The sequence below is a fragment of the Podarcis gaigeae genome (assembly GCF_964106915.1).
Source record: "Podarcis gaigeae genome assembly, chromosome: 3".
Taxonomy (NCBI): Eukaryota; Metazoa; Chordata; class Lepidosauria; order Squamata; family Lacertidae; genus Podarcis; species Podarcis gaigeae.
In genome coordinates this window covers 72,549,888-72,574,323 of record NC_139680.1, presented here as the reverse complement: position 1 = coordinate 72,574,323, position 24,436 = coordinate 72,549,888, and the positions used below count along the sequence as shown (strand labels likewise).

Here is a 24,436-nt window from a genome sequence, read left to right as displayed (position 1 = left end):
TCAACTTGATAGACTGCCAACATCCTCTTCCATCCCAAGCTTGATTGACACGATACATTTTGGTTACAAAAAATAATGAGTGCAGTCACACCATCTGCTTCAAGGGTCAGGTAGGTGGCAATATTAACTACATATGTTGGCTGTTACTAGCAAACCAAGAAGTAGAACTGCAAAGTAAATGTTATGAACTAGAAAAAGTGGAAAGGAAAGCCAAACATCTGCTCTTTTAAACTGATAAAACCAATTTCACATTTCAAACCAATTAGTAAAGCAAGCAGTTGCCATGCAATAACCACGCTCTCATACCTCCAATGCCAGTAGCCAAAATCATCCATATGAAAAAGATTCCAAGGCTTTATAAGGGCGAAGGAACTCAAAACGGTGAAATGAAATACTGTGCTTTACTTGCAATAAAAACCTAAAACCTTTTTTAGGCCTTGGAACTGAAGTGATAGTTCTCAAGCCAAGATTTACAAGACTCAAAGGGGGTGAAAAAAGAGATCACTTGCCCCTCTAGCAAATTTCAAGGCAAGAATCTCTAAACAAACAGACTTTTTATTTACCACAGTCTTTTGACAGCTTTCAAGCCTCCCCAAATCTGAAGTAATTCTGGTCCAGTGCTGTTGTTTTCAAATTACATTCCATTTGAAATCATGCAGCAATTGCAGTTCTACAAAAGTTTGACAAATCCCACTGGAATATACCCAGTCTGATTTCTGCAATAAATCAATTGCCATTACAATGGCAGTTCGCTAATGCCAAAGGTGAGTTAGTATCAGGATTAGTGATGGTATTTGTTAGGGTTCAAGTACTAGACTCCATGAACCTTTCAACTGAAGTAGTAATGAGATACTGGAGGGTTATATAGGAAAGTGCCAGAAAGAGAGAAGATAGAACTGGAAACAATATGGAAGCAATGGGTTCATAATACTTTTCTAGTAGCATGGAGAACATAGCAACGAGCTTTGTTGGAGGGTCACACTAAGGGAGAGGAGTGGGTGAGTAAGCCAAGCCAAAGGGTCAGCTTGCCATGTCCCATTGCTATAGCTCCTATACATCTGTTTATTACATTTATATCACACCTTCCCCCCACCCATGGAGCTCAGGATGGTGTATATAGTTTCTCCTCTATCTTATCTTCTCAACAATCTGGGAGGTAGGTTGGGCTGAAAGGGTGACTTGCTGAAAGTCACTCAATGAGTGTTATGGCTAAATGAGGATTTGAACCTAGGTCCAAAATACTAACCACTATACCAAACCAGCCCTCATCTACATTTTGCTGATTCAGACGCAAATGCCATTAGGAGTCCAAACTAACAAAGTGCTGGATGTGTCCCAATGATGCTAGTTTCTGACTCTAACTGAAAAATCTCCTTCCTTAGTCAAGGATTTGCTAGGTATGTATTTGGTGGAAGCTATTAGGGCTGGGAGATGTATCAATACATCATCCAAAATTGGTCCACATCGCGGTAACGGTTTCACAATATTTGAGATGGTGGTATATCGCGAATCACAGTGTGTGCACTACGTAAAAAAAAATGCAATACAGTGGTACCTCTGGTTATTAACTTAATTTGTTCCGGAGGTCCATTCTTAAGCTGTGACATGAGGCACGCTTTCGCTAATGGCACCTCCCACTGCTGCCACATGCGACTTCTGCTCACATCCCAAAGTTCGCAACAAGGGGCATCTACTTCCGGGTTAGCGGAGCTCGTAACCCAAAGCGTTCACAAGGAGGACAGTAAATAATAATAATAATAATAATAATAATAATAATAATAATAATAATAATTTATTATTTATACCCCGCCCACCTGGCTGAAGTTGAAAACCAGATATCACCCTGTCCTACTGTTTGCCTCTACATAGTTCCATCTTATTTCAGACATCATGATATATTGGTACATTGTGATATATTGTGATGTTTAGTTAGTGATAAACCAGACATCGCTCAGCCCTAGAGGCTATCATGTTTTATTTCAGCAGTTGGTCTAGAATCTAGACTCTAGATGAATTGAACTCTGTGAATCAAAATCCAGAACTTTCCGTTTGGTCAGTCTCAAAAGCACATATTCTAAAATGCAATCTTCAAAATCAAGCATTTGCACAGAAGATTTCCATAAGATAAATAGCAAATTCAGGTGATGAGTGTCAACAGGGGTGGTTGGAGTCAAAATGAGAGACAAGCATGAAGTATCAACATGCTTTGGGAAAGCCTTAGGTCTGCAGAAGTATGCAAAGTATTATTATTTTTAAAAAACATAAGAGGAGAACACCCTCCTCCAAAACAGCCCATTAAGCCTGTGTTTGAATGGATCCAAGTACATGCCTAGTTTGTATAGGGGACAGAGTAAATCTAATGCATGGAAGCACCATAACTCAGTGGTGGATAAGGTGCTTTGCCTGCAGACGACCCCAAGATCAATCCCCAGCATCATCACTTACACAAAAGGAAGAAAGAAATGATGGGAAAGATTGCAATCTGAAATCCTGTAACAGATGCTGCCAAGCCAGGCAGACAGTACTGGGCTAGGTGGACAGAAGGCCTGAGCAAATATAACACAGCTACATATGTTCATGTGCTCTTTTGCTGCATTTTATATGCTACCATAAAAGGAAAATTGGCTGCACACTTGCATGAAGTGTAAATAATGAAGAGTATCTGACGGAAAGCCCTAATAGTCAAGAAAATTACTGCAAAACCTGAATTTAAAACTCCATCTTAGCTCCATGCCTTTCAAATGTTATTTCTTGGTAATGGGCTTAATTAATACTGGAATGCCATCTGGATTTGCAGCTCAGCTCTCAAGCCCCCCTGCTTTGGTGGATTTAAGCCAGGTTCCCTTTAATGCAATTGAAAGCAAGGCTGGGTAGGCAGCTACATTTTAGACACTGTATTTCTAATCTCTGGCAAGGCATCAGTGAAGCAACTACAAGTAGTTTAAGGCGGGAAATAACTTTTATTATTGGAGCTGAAGTGCAACTGACAGAACTCAGACGTGTGATCTGGTGGGCCAAGCACTGGATTCGAATGCTGGGAATGCTCACATCATTGTGTCATCACAAGTAACCCTCTCAGCCTTGCTCTAGCTGAAAAACTGGAATAAGAATACAGCCGTACCTTGGTTTTCGAACAGCTTAGTTCTCAAAGGTTTTGGCTCCCGAACACCACAAACCCAGAAGTGACTTCTGGTTTGCAAACTATTTTTGGAAGCCGAATGTCTGACGGGGCTTACAGAGCTTCCTGCAGCCAATCAGAAACTGCACCTTGGTTTCTGAACGTTTTGGAAGTCGAACAGACTTCCAGAATGGATTCTCTCCAACTTCCAAGGTACGACTGTAACGCCTTACACTTACACAGATGCACACGCAGAGTTACAGTGAGGGCAAACAAAGCCTTTTGCACATTGATATGCTAGAAGAAAATGATTAACAAGGGACGGCCAGAACTCACCTCACAGTGCCAGAAATAACTTCCTAGCCACAGTCACTAAGGAGGCTATACAGTGTGATGGAGAAATGGGGAGGGTAACATGGGGATGGGGAGTCAGTCATAAAGCGAATGCTGCATGTGAGGATGCAAAGCTCTTGGAAAGTGAAGATATCACGGTCCACTCATTCTTATCCCACAAGGGATAAGCGGTTTACAGCAATAAAAACAGAAAACACAAGCATTAAAAGAACATAGAAACTTAAATATACTCACATCATCAGCTTCACACACCACATTTTCTGGGATTTTTCTCTGCCTTTTTGACAACAAAATGTATTAACTTACAAAAGATTCAAGAAGAACACAACCAGCAATTTGCATAAACTTTAACAAAACAGCCAATTGCACAAATGCCCAAGAAACCTAGCGGCCTAAGGCCCAATGATATGCCACAGGTTAGTGGCAAAATGTGTGCCCCTTGCTTCTCCCTGTAGAACCTACACTGGCCTTCTGGCTAGATGGGGAAGAGTTTTCTGATTATTCTCCTAGGCTCACATTGAGTGCTACTCACCCTTGAGTGAACCTGACAACCAGGAGGCAGAGACACAGTCAGGGCTAGAATAACCACAAAGATAAGCAAGCTGCAGGAATGGTCTTAAGCTCAGACTGTGACCCCAGGTGTGGAAATTGCCAAATAGTTGTGATACCATGTACAAACACCACCTTTTCCTGTTCCTTACATAATAAAATTCCCCAGAGCTCTGAATACTGTGACTGCCTCGCCAGAACAGAGGCAAGCAGAGGCCACATTCCTGGTAATAAAATATGCAGATGGTATCCAAACAAGAACAGCCACCTTCATTCGCTGCTGCTTCCCCCAGAGACTATCAGGTCCAGCTGTCCCTCTGAGGAGAAAGAGAGGACCATCTCCTCTGAGAATGGTGGCATCAGCTGGGCCAGTATGAGTCTCCCTGTCATGATGTGACTTACAAGAAGCAATTCCAGCTAGGCCAAGTGAAGACCCCACCCTATAAGGTCAACAACTTCTAGCATTATAGTCACTTCCAGGAACAGCATTTTTCAGGGGTCACCAAGGTCTGCTTTTGTACTGTAAACAGTCACTTTCCATCCAAGCTAGTCATTATAAGAACCTTGCAACATTAAGAATTTGGTGCTGGAGTATGCATGTTTTTCTCTTCCTTCCTCATTCCTTTTTCCTTATGTGCTGTGTCTTTTTAAACAGAGGGCTGAGGCTGTGTTGTTTTTATTGATATGTAAGCCACCCTGAGAGCTTTTCAGGCTGAAGCGTGGGGTATAGATGCTTTTCTCCTGCCACCATCACGTGAAGAGAGACATTACCCAACCCATTTGGGTCATCAGCAATCGTCTCAGAATTTGCTCACGAAGCTCCTCTACTGTTGGGAGCAGTTAATGGAAAGAAAGAAACAGCAAGTGGGGAGGATATTTGTCAGGACCATGGTTTGTGGGTTTAAATGGCTTTAAAAACCTTCTATCCCCTCTATGAGCCCAATTCTGATCAACGCCCACCCCCAGCTGCTATTTTCAAATGAAAAATAATAAACATGCAGGCTCAAACTATAGGCAGGATTCAACTAATTGTTGCATATGGAAAACAAGGTCCGCTCTCCCCCATCCTTCCCCCCTAAATCTGCTCCTGAAGATGTGGGGGAATGCCCAGGACAGGTTTAGGTGGCACAGGGAGAAGAGAGAGGACAATCCTGTGGTGCCAACGGAGTTCATTCCTCACATGCATATCCCTTAGCACTACACTGAATTCCACCCTCAGCTCTTAACACAGTGTGAGCGCTAGCAACTTGGACAACATGAAGAACAGAGCACTACATGAAAGGAAATGGAAGTGTGAGTTTGCAGCTGTAGCTGTGTGGACCTACCTATGTAAGTGCTGGGAGAAAATAAAGTTTTGCTGAGAAATGTATGGGGAGAGCGGAGAAACACAGGATGCTTAGACCTGTTCTGGAGCACTGACCACTCTGCTTTGTGCCGCAGTTTTGCAGATAAATGTACCACTATTTGGAGAGCCTCAGAAAAACAATCGTGTTCCTTGGAGCCATAAAAATCCTAGATTACACAGCTCTCCTCTTAGTTGTAATTGCTTTTCAAATCACAGCAGTATTTTATTCCTCCCCCCTTCCCAAACCTTAGCAAACAGAAATAAATACAACCTTCTTAAACCCATATACAAGCAAACATAAAGAGACACTTCTTGTGGCTTTCTGGGATTGATTTCCCTACATCAGGGTTGATTACAAAGCAACAGATTATAAAGTAGCAGTATAGGCTTGCTACATCAGCCTATCCCTTCTGTTCTTTCAGCCTTCGAGAGGGATGTGACATGGGAAAACGGTGTCTGAGTTAATGGAACCTGAACAGCAAGACAGGTTGGTGAGCAACGTAAGAAAAACATAAACACTCAATATAGTCATTCTGGGCGCCTCCAGACTGTCAATGTTTTGCAGAAGGGATTCAAGTTTGCACAATTAAAGTATATTAAAGTGCTCTGTCACCCAAGAGATCCACTTTCGAAAAGAATGGGACTTCTTGCAGTTTGCAAAGTGACAAGGATGTGCATTAAGGTGTGTGAAAGGAAGACATGATTAATGGAAGATGTACAAGCACCCTGTAAGGAAATCAGGATGGATGCGGGATGATTGATCACTGTCATCTAACCAGACCATAAACAAATCAGAACAAAAGACCAGTTATGATGTAGCTTTCATGTACATCAGGATACATGCTCAACAAGCAGGTCACCTGGAAGAGTAATAAGGAAGGGGAATTGCCTACTTTCAATATCACTTTTGTGGTTCCATCTTTCATTGTCTGTATTGATAGTGTACTCACAGATTCATTGGGGGGGGAAAGTCCCATTACTTTCTTTAAAGGAAAAAGGATAGCTAGCAGTCTGGAAAGGGCTTTGTTTAGCCCCCAAACTGTTTCCTGGGGCCCCACCAAGCCTGGAGTACGGGGAGGATTATGCGAGCAAGCCAGGCTGAAAGCATCTCGGCTTTCTTTTCTTTCCTCACAGCATCTTCCGTACTGAGTTATGCACAAGATCTGCCAAGCTCAGAGGATACAAAAGGATGTTTCAGAGGCGCTTCCACCTTCATGTAAGCTAATCAGAAGACAAAACGTTGAATCAATGAATGGAGACAGGGGCATGAAACAGGGTCCCCAGTCATGCATGGCATTCCAAGGAAAGGCAAATAAAAGCCCTCTTGCAGCTCTTCCTTGTTCAGCCTGAGGAAGGTTGGGGATGGAGTGGGGAGGGCCACACGTATGGGGACGCTGGGGGCAGGGCTTGCATGTCAGAGCCCAAGCAGGTTGTTACCTCCTGTAATCTGAACCCGACAATGGTGATGTCAGAATCCTCCAGATCTAAGAAGCTGGAAGGCTATAAAAGGAGACATGAGTAAAAATCACCCTAATTTCCTCTAACAGAGAATTCAGATGGTTGAGTGCCAACAGAATTGGAGAAGCAAGAGGGAACCATTAACATGCCTGGATGAGCCCATGAGCACAGAAAAATGCAAAACATTTTTAAAAACCAAAAGGGACATGACAACCTCCCCCTCCACCCCCCAAAAACCTCCTCAACCAAAAGAGGATTCATCGTGCTCAATGGCTTGCAAGACCTAAAGAATGTTGAATGTTGGTTGAGGAAAAATGGACAACTGGGAGACAGAGGAGTAAACTGGCTTGCTTGATCCCACTACTGCCTTGGAGGAGAACACATCTGACTGGCTGGAATTCTAAACAGGAACATTCCTGTTAGGGTGTGAGGATACAATGCACGTTTGTTGCAGATTCCACTTGTAAAGTGGAAATGTCTTCCAAAGTATGTAAAAATGCAGAATCTAATCAACATTTTCAAACAGAAGGAGAACAATTAGACTGTTTATGATTCAGATTTGTACCCAAGCTTTCAAACACATTATCTGCGTGGCTTACAATAAATATCTAACATCAATTCAGCCAAAAACAGCAACTCTATAAAAGCAACACCCAAATAAAACAGACCAACAAAAGTTTAAAAGCCTAGGAAAATAAAAAGGTCTTTTCCTGGCGCCAGAAAGACATACGAGTGTCAGTTAGCATAACTATATTCATGAAATAAATTACCTGTCTTTTAAGTCCGACTCTCCAGGAAGTGTATCAAATGGTAACAGGGGGCGGATCCTGCAATGGACTCTGATATTTCCCCTTAGTTCCTGAGGATGCAACGCAGAAACATAGTCAGCAGTTTTAAAAACTCGTGAATGAAATGGCGTGAATCAGATGCGGTAAGAAAATACAGAAAGTTTTGGTGTTGCTATCTTGCCTCATGACTATTGAAGCTCTGCCTCAATAGAGTGAAAAAGTGTCCAAGTTGGTTTTACCCCGACCAGGATTTTGATGAAAGATGATGGTCTTAATCTCCTTAAGTCTGCCTCCCCCCCCCCATTTTTTTAGCCACTGTAATCTGACTGGTGCACTAGTGAATGTAAATGTTCTTACACAGCACATAAAGTCAATAAATATTTTAAAAGGTTGCAATTCAGACAACCCAACCGTTTCTTTAAAAAGCCCCACAATTTGAAGAGGCAGCTGGCAATAAAAGGAAGGCAACAGGCCTTGGAAAGAGCAGACAGAAAAGCCATGAGCACAGCCTCCTATGCAGATACAGGAACTGATAAAAAGGAACTGGAAAGTCATCTCAAGTTGCACACTGGCAACTCTCATATTTATGCAGATCTTTTAAAAGACACTGCAGACTCAATTACCAGGACACTTACAATTAAACTGTTATGAAGTACTTTTCTCCTTTGTTTTTCTTTCTGGTATCGCTCATTTACTTCATGCAAGGACTGCTCAAGTTCAAAGGCTCTGGTCTGAAAGGCTGAAAAGACATTTTCACAAATGTTCACAGAACTGTTAGGCTATTTCCCCCTCAGGCATGGGCCTGAGAGCATCTGCACACTGATGCCTCCAAACAAGAAGCTATTTAAAAATGGAATATCCAAATATTATCACAGAGAGACTCCTCAAGTCCAGCACTCTCTTTTGAGACTTTGTTCTCTGCACTGAAAACATCCGTATGGTCCACAGGTAGAGAAGCTCTGCCATGAGTGCATGCTATAGCTCCACCCAAATTGCACTTTGCTGCTGCTTTGTGCCTTGCTTGGGAGCATCTGGGAACAGAGTGCTGGGCAAGATGGACCTTGAACCGAAGTACCTGGGCAATCTTTATATTAAAGGTAAGGCAGATGTGGTCCATCAGAGGCCACTGGGCTACAACTCCCATCATCCTAGACTATTGGCAATTCTGATTGGGGCAATCGGGAATTTGAGTCTAATGGAAGGCCATAAAAAGAGCCCTGCTCAATCCGGCAAAAGGCCCATCTAGCTAGCATCCTGTTCTCACAGCAGCTGGTCATAAGCTGGACATGAACGCAACAGCGCTCTCCTCACTTGTGACAACTTGTGCAACTGGTTTTCAGAGGCCTACTGCCTCTGACTGTGAAGGAAGACCATTGCCATTGTGGCTGGTAGCCATAGACAGCTTTCTCCAGCATCATTTCAAAAACCACAGGCTGCCCAGACCTGTGCTTGTATTTTCATTGTTCAGTTTCCATAGAAACATGCTCCACCTCATCACTACTTTCATTTAAAAAAATAATTTTTTAATTTCTACTTTTCACGTTTATACATTTCACTAATTTTATACATTTCAATAAATTTACAATCATTTTGGCATTTCAAAACCTGACTTCCTTCCCCGTTTCTGCGGTTCCTTAAATTTGTTTTTAATATCTTCTACATATCCAAATTAACTTAATTTGCTCATTTATTCATCTTCTTTAAATAAATACTCTTATGAAACTGCAGATTATTATAATAATCCTGCCTATGTTTTTATCTGTTTATAATTTATCTGTAAATATTCAACAAACCATTTCCACAATATTCAACAATATTCCACAATATTCAACAAACCACCAAGAGATGCAGTATGCTCTTGGTGCAGTACACCTGCTTCGTGTAAAGTCCTGGCAGCAGTAAAAAGTTGCCCCTCAATCCAAAGCCAGAACCTTCATTGCAAATTCTGTGAGCTGCTACCAACTATGGCACTGCTCATATGGTTCAAGCGCCTTAGATGCCAGCCTGATAAGCTTTCACTGGTGCTCATCTCTTACTTTGCATAGCCTCATTATGCATCTGAAGCCTTTGGACAGCAGCCAAAATCTGACCAAGGTAAGTTTTGCCGTGATGCTGGACATCTCTGGAGAATGTGAGGGCAAACAAACGGAGATTCTTCACTTCTTGCTTTAGTTTCTATTTAAGAAACAGAACAATATTTAAGATAAAGGTAAGGTAAAGGACCCCTGGATGGTTAAGTCCAGTCAAAAGCGACTATGGGGTTGTGGTGCTCATCTCGCTTTCAGGCCGAGGGAGCCGGCATTTGTCCACAGATAGCTTTCCAGGTCTTGTGACCAGCATGACTAAACCGCTTCTGGCACAACGAAACACCATGATGGAAGCCAGAGCACACATAAACGCGGTTTACCTTCCTGTTGCTGTGGTACCTATTTATCTACTTGCACTGGTGTGCTTTCGAACTGCTAGGTTGGCAGGAGCTGGGACAGAGCAACAGGAGCTCACTCCATTGTGGGGATTCAAACCGCCAACTTTCTGATCAGCAAGCCCAAGAGGCTCAGTGGTTTAGACCACAGCACTATCAGCCTCTCTATGAACACTCTTTAGGGTATTGGGGGAGAAAAAGCAAAGGAGCAGCTTCATATATCTATCTATCTATCTATCTATCTATCTATCTATCTATCTATCTATCTATCCCCTTATTGCAGAGATTGGGAACTGGATCTGGCCAGGAGGTTCAGACAGGAATGGGGTGGGAGAGCCCCAGAACAGCACATAGAGAGGAGAGGGGAGATCATTTTGTCTGGCAAGCTGAAATTCCTGCACTGACAGAACACTTACCTTGGTGCAACTTTTAATTCCTTCCTATGGCTGCAGTTCTACACTAATATAATTCCTACTAACTCAGATGGGATTTATACGACCTTTCACAGAATATCACTGCACTAGGATTCCCAGCGTGAGCATATATTGGAACTGCATGCCAACGATTCCCAAGGTAAGCTGTGGGGGCATGTATTATTTCTTATAACTGTAACCTATCCTCCGTCCAGGTGTTTCACAATCAATATGATTTCCCACTGGGGACTATTTACACTGGGCTTCTTCCAGCAGAATTATCTGGACCCATTTTGGTCTACGTTCAGATTAAATAATAATTTACTGACGTTTCATGTAAACTGCTTTGTGGTATAGAAATGTCTAATCAATCAATTAAATCACCTGCGCCCAAACCCAAGACCTTTAGAAAATAAGAAAAACAAAATAATAAGAGGCTCCTAAAGGTCAAGTTACATTTTAAAAATTCTCTGCGTACAGAGTCTTTCAAATTCTGATGGTGCAGCATTTGTATGTGTACTCAGAAGGTAAGTTCTATTGAATTCCATGGGGCTTACTCCAAAGTGGAATAGAATTGCTGAGTTGGAAGAGACACTGGGGGTCATCTAGCCCAACCTCCTTGCAATGTAGGAATCTCAACTAAAGCATCCATAACAGTTGGCCATCCAAATTCTGCTTAAAAACCTCCAAGGAAGGAGAGTCCACCACCTCCTGAGGAAGTCCATTCCATTGTTGAACAGTTCCTACTGCCAGAAAGTTCTTTCTGATGTTTAGGCAGAACCTCCTTTCTTGTAATTTGAATGCATTGGTTTGGGTCCTACCCTCTGGAGCAGCAGAAAACAAGCTTGCTTGTAAGTAGGGCTAGGACTAGTGCTTTTACCTGTATGGCTTCATGCAGCTGGATTATAACGGATCTGACACTTCCATGACACTTCTGCTGCTTGTAATAAGCAAAGCTATCATTTGCTTCTTCACCTGAGATTTTCCCAATAATTCCTTGATTCTGTTTAAAAATAAAAATAAAAACCCCAGATAGTTCAAAAAGACAAAGAGACTGGCAATTGGAGATTTCTACAAAGACCAACAACATAAAATGTAAACATTCAGAAAGTCAAGTGTTATAACCCACAAAGGTTCACTGTATTTTTATGCAAAGGCTGGATGTGAGGAATTGAAATTTTTCACATGAAGCAATGGTTTTATACCACCCCTAGTTTTTCTATTTTCCTTTATGCATGAAATGTTTGATCACCTTCAGCTTATAACTAGGTTCTCACAAATGGTTGTCTATTTGAATGAATGACAGTCTTCCACTTAAGTCAGCAGTGGGAGATTATAGCTGTAGACACAATGAATTGATTAACATTTGACTTCTTATATTAAAAAGTTCTGAAATCCCATTTCTGTTCATAAGAGAGGGGAAATGAAAATCAATTTTGAGAGCAGGTGAGCTCATTTAACCCTAACATTCTTGCCACTTTCCAAGTATCTGTTGTCATTTAATCTTTTACTCCACATTATCATGGACAATGAAGGTTGGTATATTTTCCAATATGTAGAAACTCTCAAGCTCAATACATACATTAATTTTTTCTGGTAGATTTCCATCAAGACATATGCAGCTGTGCACAAAATTGTTTCTATTGCATAGCTCCCATGCCCTGTGTGAGGTGCTTCTGTGTCAATCCCCTGACAATTTCTTTTTTAAGTTTCATGTAACAAATCTGATGAGATGCAGGCATTTATGACAGCTGCAAGCCATAGTAAGCCTCTGCTACCCCCTGCATACCCTACTGCTGAAAAGGCCAACGGATCTGATATTGTTCTTTTTCTGAAGTGGTCTGTGGATTACAGCTAAAGATCAAATAAAAGGTTCTGGTGTGTGGTTGTTTTTTCAGTAAGGTGACTGGCTATGATCAAAAGCAGAGTAAATGCTGTAGGACAGTAGTTCACAATTAGCTAAGTATTGCGAACCTCCTGTTTTTAAAAAACTAAGCCCCCTACTTTTGAAAACTGATACTTCTATGGTAGTTTTTGCTTTGTGAATGGTGTCACAGACCCCCTGGGGTCTGTGCACCACCAGTTGCGAACCACTACTGTAGGCAATTGGGTGAAAATGGTTGACAGCAGGTTCAAAAGGGACAGAAAGGAAGTATTATGTTACACAGCATATGCATTAAAACAAGAGGTTGTAATGAGAGAAGGCAGCGGTGGAAAAAGTATGGTTTAAATCACCCCACCAATAAACTAGATCTATTGCCATGACAGCTAAATGCAACCTCTTAGTATCCAGATACAAGCACAAGTCATTTCTTCAGCTGCTCACCATCCTTTTCTGGCTAGGCCAGTCAGTGCCTTTTTGGTGTGCGCCAGAGCTGCTACCTGCCTTTGATGGTTGTTTCTTGCAAGCTAAGTGTCAAGATGCAAGCAGTCCATGTCACAAATGGTTTCATCTGAGATAAAATTGTAAGCTCCTGAAGAGATCCCTGTGAAGACTTTGAAGCACTGCAGTCATCATATGTCTCCACCACATTATTCTGGTAAGTACTTGCAGTGAAGCTGAGCTCAAAAGGCAACATCTGGTTTTCAGTCAAGTTCTATTTTGTTTCAGTTGATCCCCGTTTTTATCCTTAAAGAGTTAACCAAGCCTCCACAAGGGCAAGAGACTTTCATGAGGTCACCCAGCAATTTACAGTCTCACATTAGATTAGAACCTCTTGGCTGACAGTTGCTATTACCACTAATCCCTGCAGTCTGCCCTAATGCGGGCCCAGCCTCCAACTGTTCCAAGTTTTCTAAATCTCTAGCAGTGTTGCAGTACAAGATGCAAAATCCCTCAGCAAGGATAAGTGTCGACTATGCTCAACAATGGCTTGAAAATTAAATTAAGGCAGCTATAAAAAAGAAGAAGCAACATATTGTCATCTTTTAAAGGTTTCTCAGACACTGGTGGTTTCCACTAGACCTGTTCTTCCTCTTCCACTTAACAATAACAACAAAAATGCTATGCTGAATGAGACAATTAAGATTACTACTTCAGATCAGTGGACCACTGCATAAATTACCATTATAATAGTTAGGCAATCTGAATCTGGTAACCTAGGAAGCCGGTATTTATTACATCATGTGAACATAGAGAAACTTTACTGCAGGGACCCATGCTTAGCACCAGCGTGCTACAATGTGTTTTCATTGTTTTTCCATAGTGAAATAAACATGTATAATCTGCCTCATGTGTTTTCCGGTAGAAGAGGGTACATGCAAAATCTGTAACATGTGGACCATCATTTATTCATTTTTGCAAGCAATCACTTGAAACACAGCTGCAAAGAGGCTACGCCACATGGCAAAATTTTTGCATTAATAGTGTCTCCCCATGTAGCTCCGCTGATTTTCATTTGCACCAGCATAGCAGAAAATGTTGCAATGTTGCACTTCCTAAAAACGACAGTATTAATTAAAGGGGAGGATCAAATATTAAATAATTCCCTGTAGCCTTGAATTCTCTCTAATAGAATGAAAGGTAAAATGTGTTCCACGGGTAAGAAAACATACAAATGAATTCAAGAGGATGCCAATATGGTTAATGAGAAGGCTCAAGGAAGCTATCTATAAAAGGCAGGCGCACTTCCTGTAAAAAGTAGGTGTCTTACAATTATGAGGATAAAAAGGAGCATAATGTTAAAAATAAGGTGGTTGATTTGGATTAGATTGCCAAAACACTTAACATGCATTTATTTAAATTACAACTCACAGAACTGGCAGTGGAAAAAAAATGCCTATTCTACACTGGAGATAATGAGGAGAGGATTGAAAACGAAACAGCCAGTATTATAATGTTCGTAGATAAATCCAAAGACTTGTGAATTAGGCCCTTGTCTATTCTAGGTAGCAGCAACTGTTCAGGAAGAGCTGTGTCAGGTGATAATTACAGTAATTAATGTTTTAGTTGTGCCTGTAGGTTGACAGATGGCTTTTACTCTGCTTATACTGAAAGGTGTAGTAATACACACAAATATGCATAGCAACCCAGGGGAACGCTGCAGGATGGATAAGAAGATACATCTCCATCCAAGTTGTTTTATGCTGATCTGCACCAGTCAGATCACCTGTTGTAGCACATTCAGTCCCCATCGGCTGGATACCTGATCTAATATCAGGAACCAGATGCAGGATACACATTTTTCAGAAACCTGGGAACATCAGAAGGTGCTTTATGCTGAATCAAACCACTCATTCATCTAGCCCAGGATTGTCTCCACTAACTGGCAGCAGCTTTCCACAATTTCAGACTGGGGTCTCTCCCAGCCCTACCTGGAGACATGGCCATTCCCCAGCAACCTGTCAGTAACTCTCTTTTGGCAAGCACATCTTCCTGGTCAATGGATATTAGATGGAAGTCATTTGTAAAGTGAACTCAGATTGTGGAACTATGCTTCCTGGATCAGTGTTTTTATTTACATAGGTTTGACCCATTAATAAGTTGAAATTGAAAGCTTGGGGGAGATGTGTATACTACAGTGGGATGGGGAAATGGAGCACATTATGCTGTACTTACTTTTGCAAGCTTGAGATGCAGAAGGGCATTTTCTGTTTCTAGCACTATGATCCGTTCTTGCTTTGTCTGGGAAAACATGGTAAGCCTGAACTTAAATGGATAAAGTAAGTTATACAAGAAGCCAATTTAATTTACTGCAAGCAACTACTCCGATCCCAAACTGTATCTGCTTCTCACTCTAAGAGCCAAGCCACACATTACAATACACCAAACTCTCTGGTCATCCTTGCCTCAGGGACAATTTGTATGAGGAACCCTTTGGTATACACTACAAATCAGCTATTTGATATATAGTTTAAAGCTTAGCTCTTATCACACAATTTGGGAAGGGAGCATTTGTGGGGGGGGGGGGGGTTTAACTGACACCTGTAACATGGAAACAATTTAAGACAGGGGCCAAGTATTATTCTGCATTGATTTAAGTCACTACTTTCACAGAACATTTTAATAACAAAAATCACAACAGCTCTAAATCATTATTAAAAATCTTTCCCCATAAAAATGTGTGTGCCATCACTGCATCCACCTCTTTGTGCTTTCCCCTTTTTCAGTAATATTATTTCTGAACTGCCACTGGCAACTGTACAACATATTGGAGAAGGAAGTGTGGAAAATAGCCTCAATGGGCCCCATTGCATTGCCCTTTAGGATTCTAGAATGGTAGCCCCAGAAAATATGAAGGGATTATAAAAGGGAATAGATTAGATTGCCAGCAGATTTGTTCAGTTCTACTCCAAAGAGGAAATATCCATTGATTTGTGTATTTAAAATGTAACAACTTCAAAAGCATACATGAATGGGGTAGGGAAAAGTGTGCTCATCCTCATTGTCTCAGTCCAAAAGATGTCAGAATCACATTGAAATGTGCACGTCCTTGTTCCAAAAGTGTTTGGCATGATACTGGGGTCTTGTTGCGAAGACTTTCCACGAGTCCTTTCTGCACAGAAATACCACATACCCTTAACATATGGAAGAGGAATGCACCTGCTGCCCAGCTTCCTGACCTGCAGATATTGAATATCTTCATCAAGCAGGGTGCAGATCACACAAGGAGAGTCTATGCACACAGCTTGTATGAACATAAACTTTGCGCAGATCAGTGTGAAGAGGGCGCTACCAACAAGTGCAAACTCACTCTTCACTCAATATGTTATATGAAACAGTTGTGTGAGCAGCACACTAACTACAGCTAGAGCAGGGGTCTGCAACCCGCAGCTCCGGAGCCGCATGTGGCTCTTTTACACCTTTGCCGCGGCTCCGGGGCAGATACTAGTGAGGGGAGGAGGCGCATTGTGTGCCCCGACACTCCCTACTGCGGCAGGCGCTGTACTGGCTGTGACGTCACATGGGGGCGGTGCGTGCGTTAGTCACGCACTGTCCCGACGTCACCTTCCCACCCGCTGTCAGATCGTGGCTCCGGATATATATTTGTTTTAAATGTCGCAATGGTTTTGCGGCTCCCAGTTTTTTTCCCTTCGGAAACAGGTCCAAGTGGCTCTTTTTGTCTTAAAGGTTGCAGACCCCTGAGCCAGAGAAACCGTGAACCCCTTCAAAGCGTTACCTCTTCCAATCATGAACGAAGCCACTGACTGGATAGTGTGGTGCTGTCAATGCTAAGGTTGCAAGTGTGATCAGCTGCAATTCTTGCATTGCAGGGGGTTGGACTAAATGATCCTCAGGGTACCTCCCAACACTATGATTCTATGAGACCGCCAGCAACAGTGTAGTCCAGAGAGGGTCATTTGAAAGCAAGAAGGAAGTATCAAAATGCCCAGGGGGGACCCAAAGAGACAGGTACAAAAAAATATTTAGGGGGGGGGGCTTTAAGGAGGCACCCCACAGCATTAACCCAGTAAGGACTGAGCCTGTTCAGTGGCCACAAAATGTGTCTGTGTTGGCAGCAGGGGTGCAAATGGAATATCCTAGAATGGGGCAAGAATAGCAGGCTGGAAAGCTGAACAGGAGTGCTCCACATTGCAACATTTTGTCACAGGTCCTAATTGGTGTACTAAAATGAAGCAGACAAAACTCTTCAATATAAACTCTGTTTCTCTGACACACAAGCCTCAGTACACTTGGGCCTTAACCAGGATCCAGAACTCAGTTCTCCATATGAAAGATCAGCATGCTCTGGTTCATTTTCCCTTCAAAAATGAGCAAATGCAGGCAGGGCCAGATTTAGGTTTTATGAGGCCCTAAGCTACTGAAGGTAACGGGGCCCTTTATATGTCCAGGTGTCCTTTGTCAACAACAAATTGTTGCTGTTTTTTGTGTTGAATAATATGCTATATGGTAATTTATGGACCTAATAGGTATCTAAAGCCGTTTGCATATAAAAAAATATGTATTTCATCAAAGTAATTGTTGAACTGAAATACAATTAAGAAGAAGTATATTAATAGTGAAATTATTATCTTTAACTTAAAATGATTTTTTATTCATAACAAACTGAATAATGCAAACACATTGGCATTTGGCAATAACAAAAGTTTGTTTTTATATTTTGGAAACGTACATGCAGTTGTTTTTCCCTTTAATTTTTTGGGGGGCCCCCAAGAGAGTGGGGCCCTAAACTATAGCTTGTTTAGCTTATAAGTAAATCCAGCATTATGCAGGCAGGGAGCTGCTGCAGGAGTTCTTGCCCTCTCTCATCTCACTGCGATATTTATTATAAAAGGAGGGAGGGAGGGAGGGAGGGAGGGAAGGAAAGAAAGAAGGAAGGAAGGAAGGAAGGGAGGGAGGGAGGGAGGGAGGGAGGGATGATGGAGCTAAACCCAGGGTGTATTACCCACAAGGACAAGTTGGTCACCCCCCCCCCTCTCTAAGCCGGAGCAGTTTCGGCCTTGCCAAGCACCCCCTTTCCCAGAGACTCACGCGCAGCTTCTGCTCCAGCTGCCGGATCCGCTGCTGCGACGCATAGCTCAGGCTTATCCCATCCCCAGGCCGCATCCTGCAAGTTTGCTGGTCCAGGAGAGGTGGGGTGGAAGCCTCTTCTCCCTGCCGCACTCTTTCTGGCAAGCCCGTTTGAATCGACCAATTGCAGCAAAGGACATAGCTTCGCCGCGGTTGCCACGGTTACTCGTCTCCGCTTCCGGGAAGGGAGAGCGTCGCGATTGGCTGGGCTTGGAAATGGGAGGGACTCAGCCGAGTGGGGATTAAAGAAACTGCTTGTGATTTCTCTGCTGGTGATTCCAGCGGAGACCCTTTGCCTAGTAGGCACAGAGAGGGGCATCGGCCAAGCCGGAGCAGCGTTTGCATTTCAACGATATTGTCAATACTTGTGTTTGAAATATAATGAGGAGGGTCGTGCCTGCAAAGCGAGAGGAAGCAGCTGCCTCCTGCATTTTACCTCTCTTTATTTCAACTAGGCAAAATAGGCTCGCAATCCTTTAACCCAGGCATAGGCAAACTCGGCACGCCAGATGTTTTGGGACTACAACTCCCATCATCCCTAGCTAACAGGACCAGGGGTCAGGGATGATGGGAGTTGTAGTTCCAAAACACCTGGAGGGCCGAGTTTGCCTGTGCCTGCTTCAACCCCTCTCCCCTTGAGCAATAGCTGGCAGTGGGCAGGTAGCAGGACAATGAGGATTCTTCTCCACGCATGTTCAGTTCGGATTTCCCCTCGTTCTAGCAAAAGCTTAAGCCCAGCCAGGAAGTTGATAAAGGAATAAGTAGAATGTGAGGCACAGGGGGCTAGTTTCACACCTCCCGTTACCAAAGCCTAGATCAGGAACCTTGGGTAGGCATGAGAGTGTAGCACTGAGTTCTGGTAATTAAGCAAGCACTAATCTGTATCACGGGACGCGGGTGGCGCTGTGGGTAAAACCTCAGCGCCTAGGACTTGCCGATCGCATGGTCGGCGGTTCGAATCCCCACGGCGGAGTGCGCTCCCGTCGTTCGGTCCCAGCGCCTGCCAACCTAGCAGTTCGAAAGCACCCTTAAGTGCAAGTAGATAAATAGGGACCGCTTACCAGCGGGAAGGTAAACGGCGTTCCGTGTGCTGCGCTGGCTCGCCAGATGCAGCTTGTCACGCTGGCCACGTGACCCGGAAGTGTCTGCGGACAGCGCTGGCTCCCGGCCTATAGAGTGAGATGAGCGCACAACCCTAGAGTCTGTCAAGACTGGCCCGTACAGGCAGGGGTACCTTTACCTTTACCTAATCTGTATCACAGAACTAACCAGGAATGAAACAGCCTGTCAGAGATTAAGGTCATCTACATTTTAGATTGCCAGAGGCGTCTTTTTTATGCCTGCTGGGTTATTTAAATGTGCATGAAAATGACTTTAAGTTTATGTGGATCTTGGAGTTTGTTTCTACCTTAAGATCCTCCAGCACTTTGAGATCTCCCAGATTCTATCTTCTATTGAGACTAGATAACTAGGAGTAGAACTTTCTTGGCAACTCCCAATGCTTGATAGAACTGCCCTGAAGCCCCTATAGCTTCCCCCGTACTTTCTGTCCAAAGATGTGCACACACTTATTTTTCGAAAGCAAAATTTTCAGTGGTGGACTTAACTTGGACAGGTGGATGCAAACAAGTGACCTATCAATCACATGACATGTGGGGTGCCCTGCTCACCAGCCCAAATCCCTCCTGCTTTCAAAGTCTGCCCCATGCCGATTCTTAGAACCTCCAGTTCAGAGCTATCTTTAAGGTATATGTGTGGGTAGAGATTGCCTCAAACACTGTTAGCTTCAATTCATTCCCCACTCTTCCATCTGAGCACGGACCTCCTTAAAATACTTCTTTGAACCAGGCATTGGATGGAGGAAAAGAAAGAGACTGAGGCATATTGTACTGGCTCTTTTAATATTCTCTCCAGTTGCTTGTCCCTTGCTTGCTTGAAGGACTAAGTACCTCAGCTGATATCACCAGGAAAAATGGCCTCGAAGGCCAAATTTGGTCTGCAGGTTGGAGGCTCCCTGGTCTCCACCCCTAGTTTATAGCCAAACTGCAATTAAATCTGCTGTATATAAGAATTTCCCACCTCTGAATTCAGAGGTGGGAAACCTTTAGCCCATGAGCCTTATTAGGTCCAGCAGAATTTGGTCTGTGAGGCCAATTTCTTCAACTGTGGCCACCTACACCACACCTGATGTCATTATATGATGTCAGGTGATGGGGCAGGTGGAGATGTGGCTGCCAATGCACATCAGAAGCCTTAAAGTGCCCTCTTCATTATGCATTGGCAAGCCTCCCTTGTCAATTAGCTGACTGGCACTGTGAGCCCGCTAGCTGAGATTGGCTGCACTATAGAGTTCACCATGAGAAACTGCAGTTCAGCTAATCCCAGTAGAAAGTAGAGCTTGAAGTCTGCACCTATCAGTGGTAACTTTAAGCCCACTTTGCTGGGCCTGGACTTTCTTTTGTGGTGCAGCTTGTCATGCTACAAATGGGAAAAAAATGACATAGTGACACCAGGGGATTGACAGGTGGGCAGAACTCACTCATCCAATATGGCCCGCAGACAGTTAAGGAACCCAGGACCTGGCCACTTGCTTTACCCTGTTCCCCACCCCTGCTCTAATATGTAAACCAATAATTTGGTATTTTACAAGTTCTTAAGTGGAAAAAAGGGTGGTGCTGTGGGTTAAACCACAGAGCCTAGGACTTGCCGATCAGAAGGTCAGCGGTTCGAATCCCTGCGATAGGGTGAGCTCCCGTTGCTCGGTCCCTGCTCCTGCCATCCTAGCAGTTCGAAAGCACATCAAAGTGCAAGTAGATAAATAGGTACGGCTCCGGCGGGAAGGTAAATGGCGTTTCTGTGTGCTGCTCTGGTTCGCCAGAAGCGGCTTAGTCATGCTGGCCACGTGACCCAGAAACTGTACACTGGCTCCCTCGGCCAATAAAGCGAGATGAGCGCCGCAACCCCAGAGTCGGTCACGACTGGACCTAATGGTCAGGGGTCCCTTCACCTTTACCTTTAAGTGGGAAAAACAGCTCACTTCCCATCTAGTTTACTAGAACAGATATTCTGAACAGATATTCATCTATACTATGCTATAGATTCTATAGCATTATCTAAAGCTAAAATTCAATTAAGCACTTTGTGTCTTTGATTATATTTTAGGTAAATGTGTAACAAAATAATTAGATATTGACATTTGTGATTTGAACAAATACTCTTGATACAGACATTATGCAGTGCAAAGTTAAATACAATACAAAGTTTATTAAAAATAGGTTGCAAGTGAAATACAGTAGAAATGGGAAACTACAGCAGTTTTGATGTTTCTTTTTTTTCATAATAATGCACAGACAGTTATGAAAAGCACTTTTACTCATATTCACATGTGGCCTGAATGCCCAGTAGCAGTCAAATCCACTCCACGGTAAGTGATATTTCTTTGCTTAGGTTCTAGCAGCAACAGTATTCCAGCCACAGAATATCTAGTGTTCTCAAGATAAATTGGGGGAGGCTTGCTTTTCCTGATTAACAGATATAGCAAGCATGCAAATCCTTCATTAACACTTTCAACCAATTTCATCTCCTACTTCATATTTAACAGGTGAACGGTAAAAGCACACTTTCAAATAAGAAACCTGAAATATGTAAAAAAAATATTTACACTCCAATTTTAATATCATTAACTTGCATTTATTTATCATACAACTCTTATTAAAAGTGATTTCTAAGGCAGTGAAAGTCTACCCTCTGCATTTGGAAGTGTGCATAATTCCCTAAATATATATTTATAAGATAACATATTATACAGAAAAATCATCTAAAACCCAATTAAGGGCTTTATCAAATAGAAAATTTGCTTAGAATCACAATATAATATATTGTTTTAAACATCACACAATGAGAAACAAACTCTAATGAGGTCCTTATTCTCAACATCAGCCATACAGGAACAGTGGGAGAAAAAGAGATTTAAACTGCTTAAAAATTAAATAATGCTGCAATATAGTGTGAAAGATAGCTTGAACTGCCAATATTTTCTACAATATATAGAAAGAGGATGCTAGTAAACCAAAGCTGCTTGACTAGCACTTCTCAACATGAAAGACCAAGTGATGTGCTGCCAGGCCACTGCAGTAAAACTATTTTTGGCAGACAATACTTTCATGTTTCTCATCACAGTAATAGTAACCATGTCCCTCTGCAAGTAGTACTTAATATGCTATCTATTAGTACTGGAAATCTTCTAGTCCTTTTAACATCTAACTTTGGTTTTATCTCAGCTACAACGGGAGCTACCAGAAGAAACTTATTCCCTATTGCTTAAGTCTGGAATTTCTACATAGTTTTAAAACACTGTATTCTCAATCTACACGTACACACACACACACACACACACCATTCCTATGCATCCATCTATATTTTACCAATCTCTTCCTTCAGCTCTTACCAAGGATTTCACAACTCAAGTTTTAAAAGTGGTTTACAGCTCAAGTGTAGTGATGAAGGAAGAAGAGCTGGAAAATCCAGGGTGCAGGTTTTATCACATCACTGGACTGCCACCAATATAAATCAAGTCAAGTATTTCATGTCCCCATAACTGTATGAATATAGATATCACTCTGTGTCTAATGATTAAATGTGCTAACACAGCCCTTCTGGTTTCAGAGTATTCAATTCTGTTTTTACTGCAAGAGAATATCCAAGGAAACCCAGACTCGAACCACAAGTTTTCAGTGATATGCTAGTAAACTGTTTACCACCTCATACTTTGAATCAAACAATCTAGAGTGCAACAAGCCAGTGCAGAGTTTAGTTTAGGCAGTTCAAGCTACAGCCACTTTTTCTGTTTAGCAGCTAACAAAGTATTTTTTGTAAGACAAGGAAGCAACAATTCTTCAGTAAGTGTGACCCAGGACCTTTGCAGAAGTAGTTAAACCCTCAAAGAAAGGAAAGGGTGTGGAGAAAGGACATAATGACACTTGATTCATATAATTAAAATACATTTTACAGTGCTTTCATTGTATAAACACAAGCTCTTGGGGAAAAAATGTTTTTCTTGCTATTGCAACATATCTAAATCTCAACCATCCAGATGTTGAGATTCCATCTCAATTGTCAGAGGACACTTCTTCCTTCTTGAACAGCCCTTTCCCTAGTCCCATAGATATTCTTCGGATTATGTTTCATAAGGTGCCTTTAATCCTATTTTGTGTTTAATTCATTTTCCAATTCCATTAATTTCCTAGATGCCTTAACTTTGTTGGACACATCCTGACCCTGGGAAAAGAGTCTCTGACGTTCCCGAAAAGTCAAGTTTTCTGGTGCACCAGGTAAATCTGCATCTTGACTGCAAAGAAAAAAATATCTCAATGTTACAGAAGTATTACATTGCCAGAAATCTAGATGCTTTGCATATTTTTTAGCTGGGGTCTGCAATCACTTGCATATGTATTTGTAAATCCCATAGAAATAAAAGAAGCCTATTTCCAAGTAAACCAGATTAGGATTGGGTTGTTAGTCTTTACTTTTGCATGGACAATTTTGTCCACGTTGTATCAGATTATGTACAAATGTCAGTGCTGTTGTAAAGACTGCTACAATGTTTTATACAAAATTAGTTCATACTTTAGATTATTGTTATTAAAAATTCTATACTTCATCAAAAAATCACAGGGTGGCTTATAATATAAAAACACAATAATACATAGTATAGCGACAAAAACAAACAAACCAATGACCCTCTCCAGAGTTTAAAAGTCCATAGATATCCCTGTTCACATAGGGACAGAGTTGGGCCACCAGCTGAAGCTGGTGAAAGGAACTCAGCACCACTGAGGCAACCGGAGCCTCAAGTGGAAGCAATGGAACAGGAGGAACTCCCAAGCTATGAAACTCGCTACTTCAAAGGGAGTATAACCCCTTTAAGAGCAGGCAATCTCCCATCCATCTGGCCAAGGAGCAGTGCCTCAGTATTATGCGGACTGAGCTTCAGTTTGTTGGCTCTCATCCAGTCCATTACCAAGGCAAGACAACGGTCCAACACATCCACTGCCACATCTGCAGATGTAGTAAAGTAGGGCTGTGTTTCATCAGCATATTCCTGACAATGTACTGTACTCCAAAGCTCCAGATGTCCCCAGTCAGTTGCTTCATATAGATGTTAAACAGCATGAGGGTTAAAATGGAACCCTGAGAAACCCCACATTGAAGGCTCCACAGGACTGAAGCACACTACGCAAGTATTGCTTTCTGGAAGAGACCATCTAAGTAGGACCAGAACCACCACAAAGCGGTGCCACCCACCCCTAACTGGGATAGCTGCTGCAGAATGATAACATGATTAATGGTATCAAAAGCTGCTGAAAGGTCACTCTCCCAACCGATATCATCATACAGGGCAAAAAAACAGGGCCTAAACCCCAAATGAAATGGATCTAGAAAATAAGATTCCTCCAAAAGTGCCTGGATCTGGTCTGTGACTATCCCACTCAAGAACCTTGGCCCAAGAAGGTGAGACT

The 24,436-nt window shown here is 42.4% G+C and overlaps 2 protein-coding genes across 38 annotated transcripts in view; both read right to left on the bottom strand.

Moving 5' to 3' along the window:
- The window catches only part of KIF25 (kinesin family member 25), a 37,115-nt gene extending 19,070 nt beyond the window's left edge, over positions 1 to 18,045 (bottom strand). The window contains exons 1-7 of one of the 2 annotated variants that reach the window (XM_083732491.1): positions 17,880 to 18,044; positions 15,006 to 15,071; positions 11,328 to 11,450; positions 9,649 to 9,787; positions 8,248 to 8,351; positions 7,595 to 7,683; positions 3,707 to 3,749 (exon numbers count right to left, since the gene is read on the bottom strand). In XM_083732491.1, the coding sequence (XP_083588617.1) occupies positions 3,707 to 3,749; positions 7,595 to 7,683; positions 8,248 to 8,351; positions 9,649 to 9,787; positions 11,328 to 11,450; positions 15,006 to 15,071; positions 17,880 to 17,954 (639 nt within the window). In that variant the 5' untranslated portion in view covers positions 17,955 to 18,044. Of the gene's footprint in view, positions 1 to 3,706; positions 3,750 to 7,594; positions 7,684 to 8,247; positions 8,352 to 9,648; positions 9,788 to 11,327; positions 11,451 to 15,005; positions 15,072 to 17,879 lie in introns of both variants that reach the window. The other variant, XM_083732492.1, reaches the window with a different exon arrangement.
- A 3,102-nt stretch (positions 18,046 to 21,147) lies between these two features.
- AFDN (afadin, adherens junction formation factor) overlaps positions 21,148 to 24,436 on the bottom strand; it is an 88,676-nt gene continuing 85,387 nt past the window's right edge. For all 36 annotated transcript variants that reach the window (XM_083731988.1, XM_083732000.1, XM_083732004.1 and 33 more), the window contains one exon: positions 21,148 to 23,265. In XM_083731988.1, coding sequence (XP_083588114.1) covers positions 23,121 to 23,265 — 145 coding nt within the window. In that variant the 3' untranslated portion in view covers positions 21,148 to 23,120. The remainder of the gene's footprint in view (positions 23,266 to 24,436) is intronic.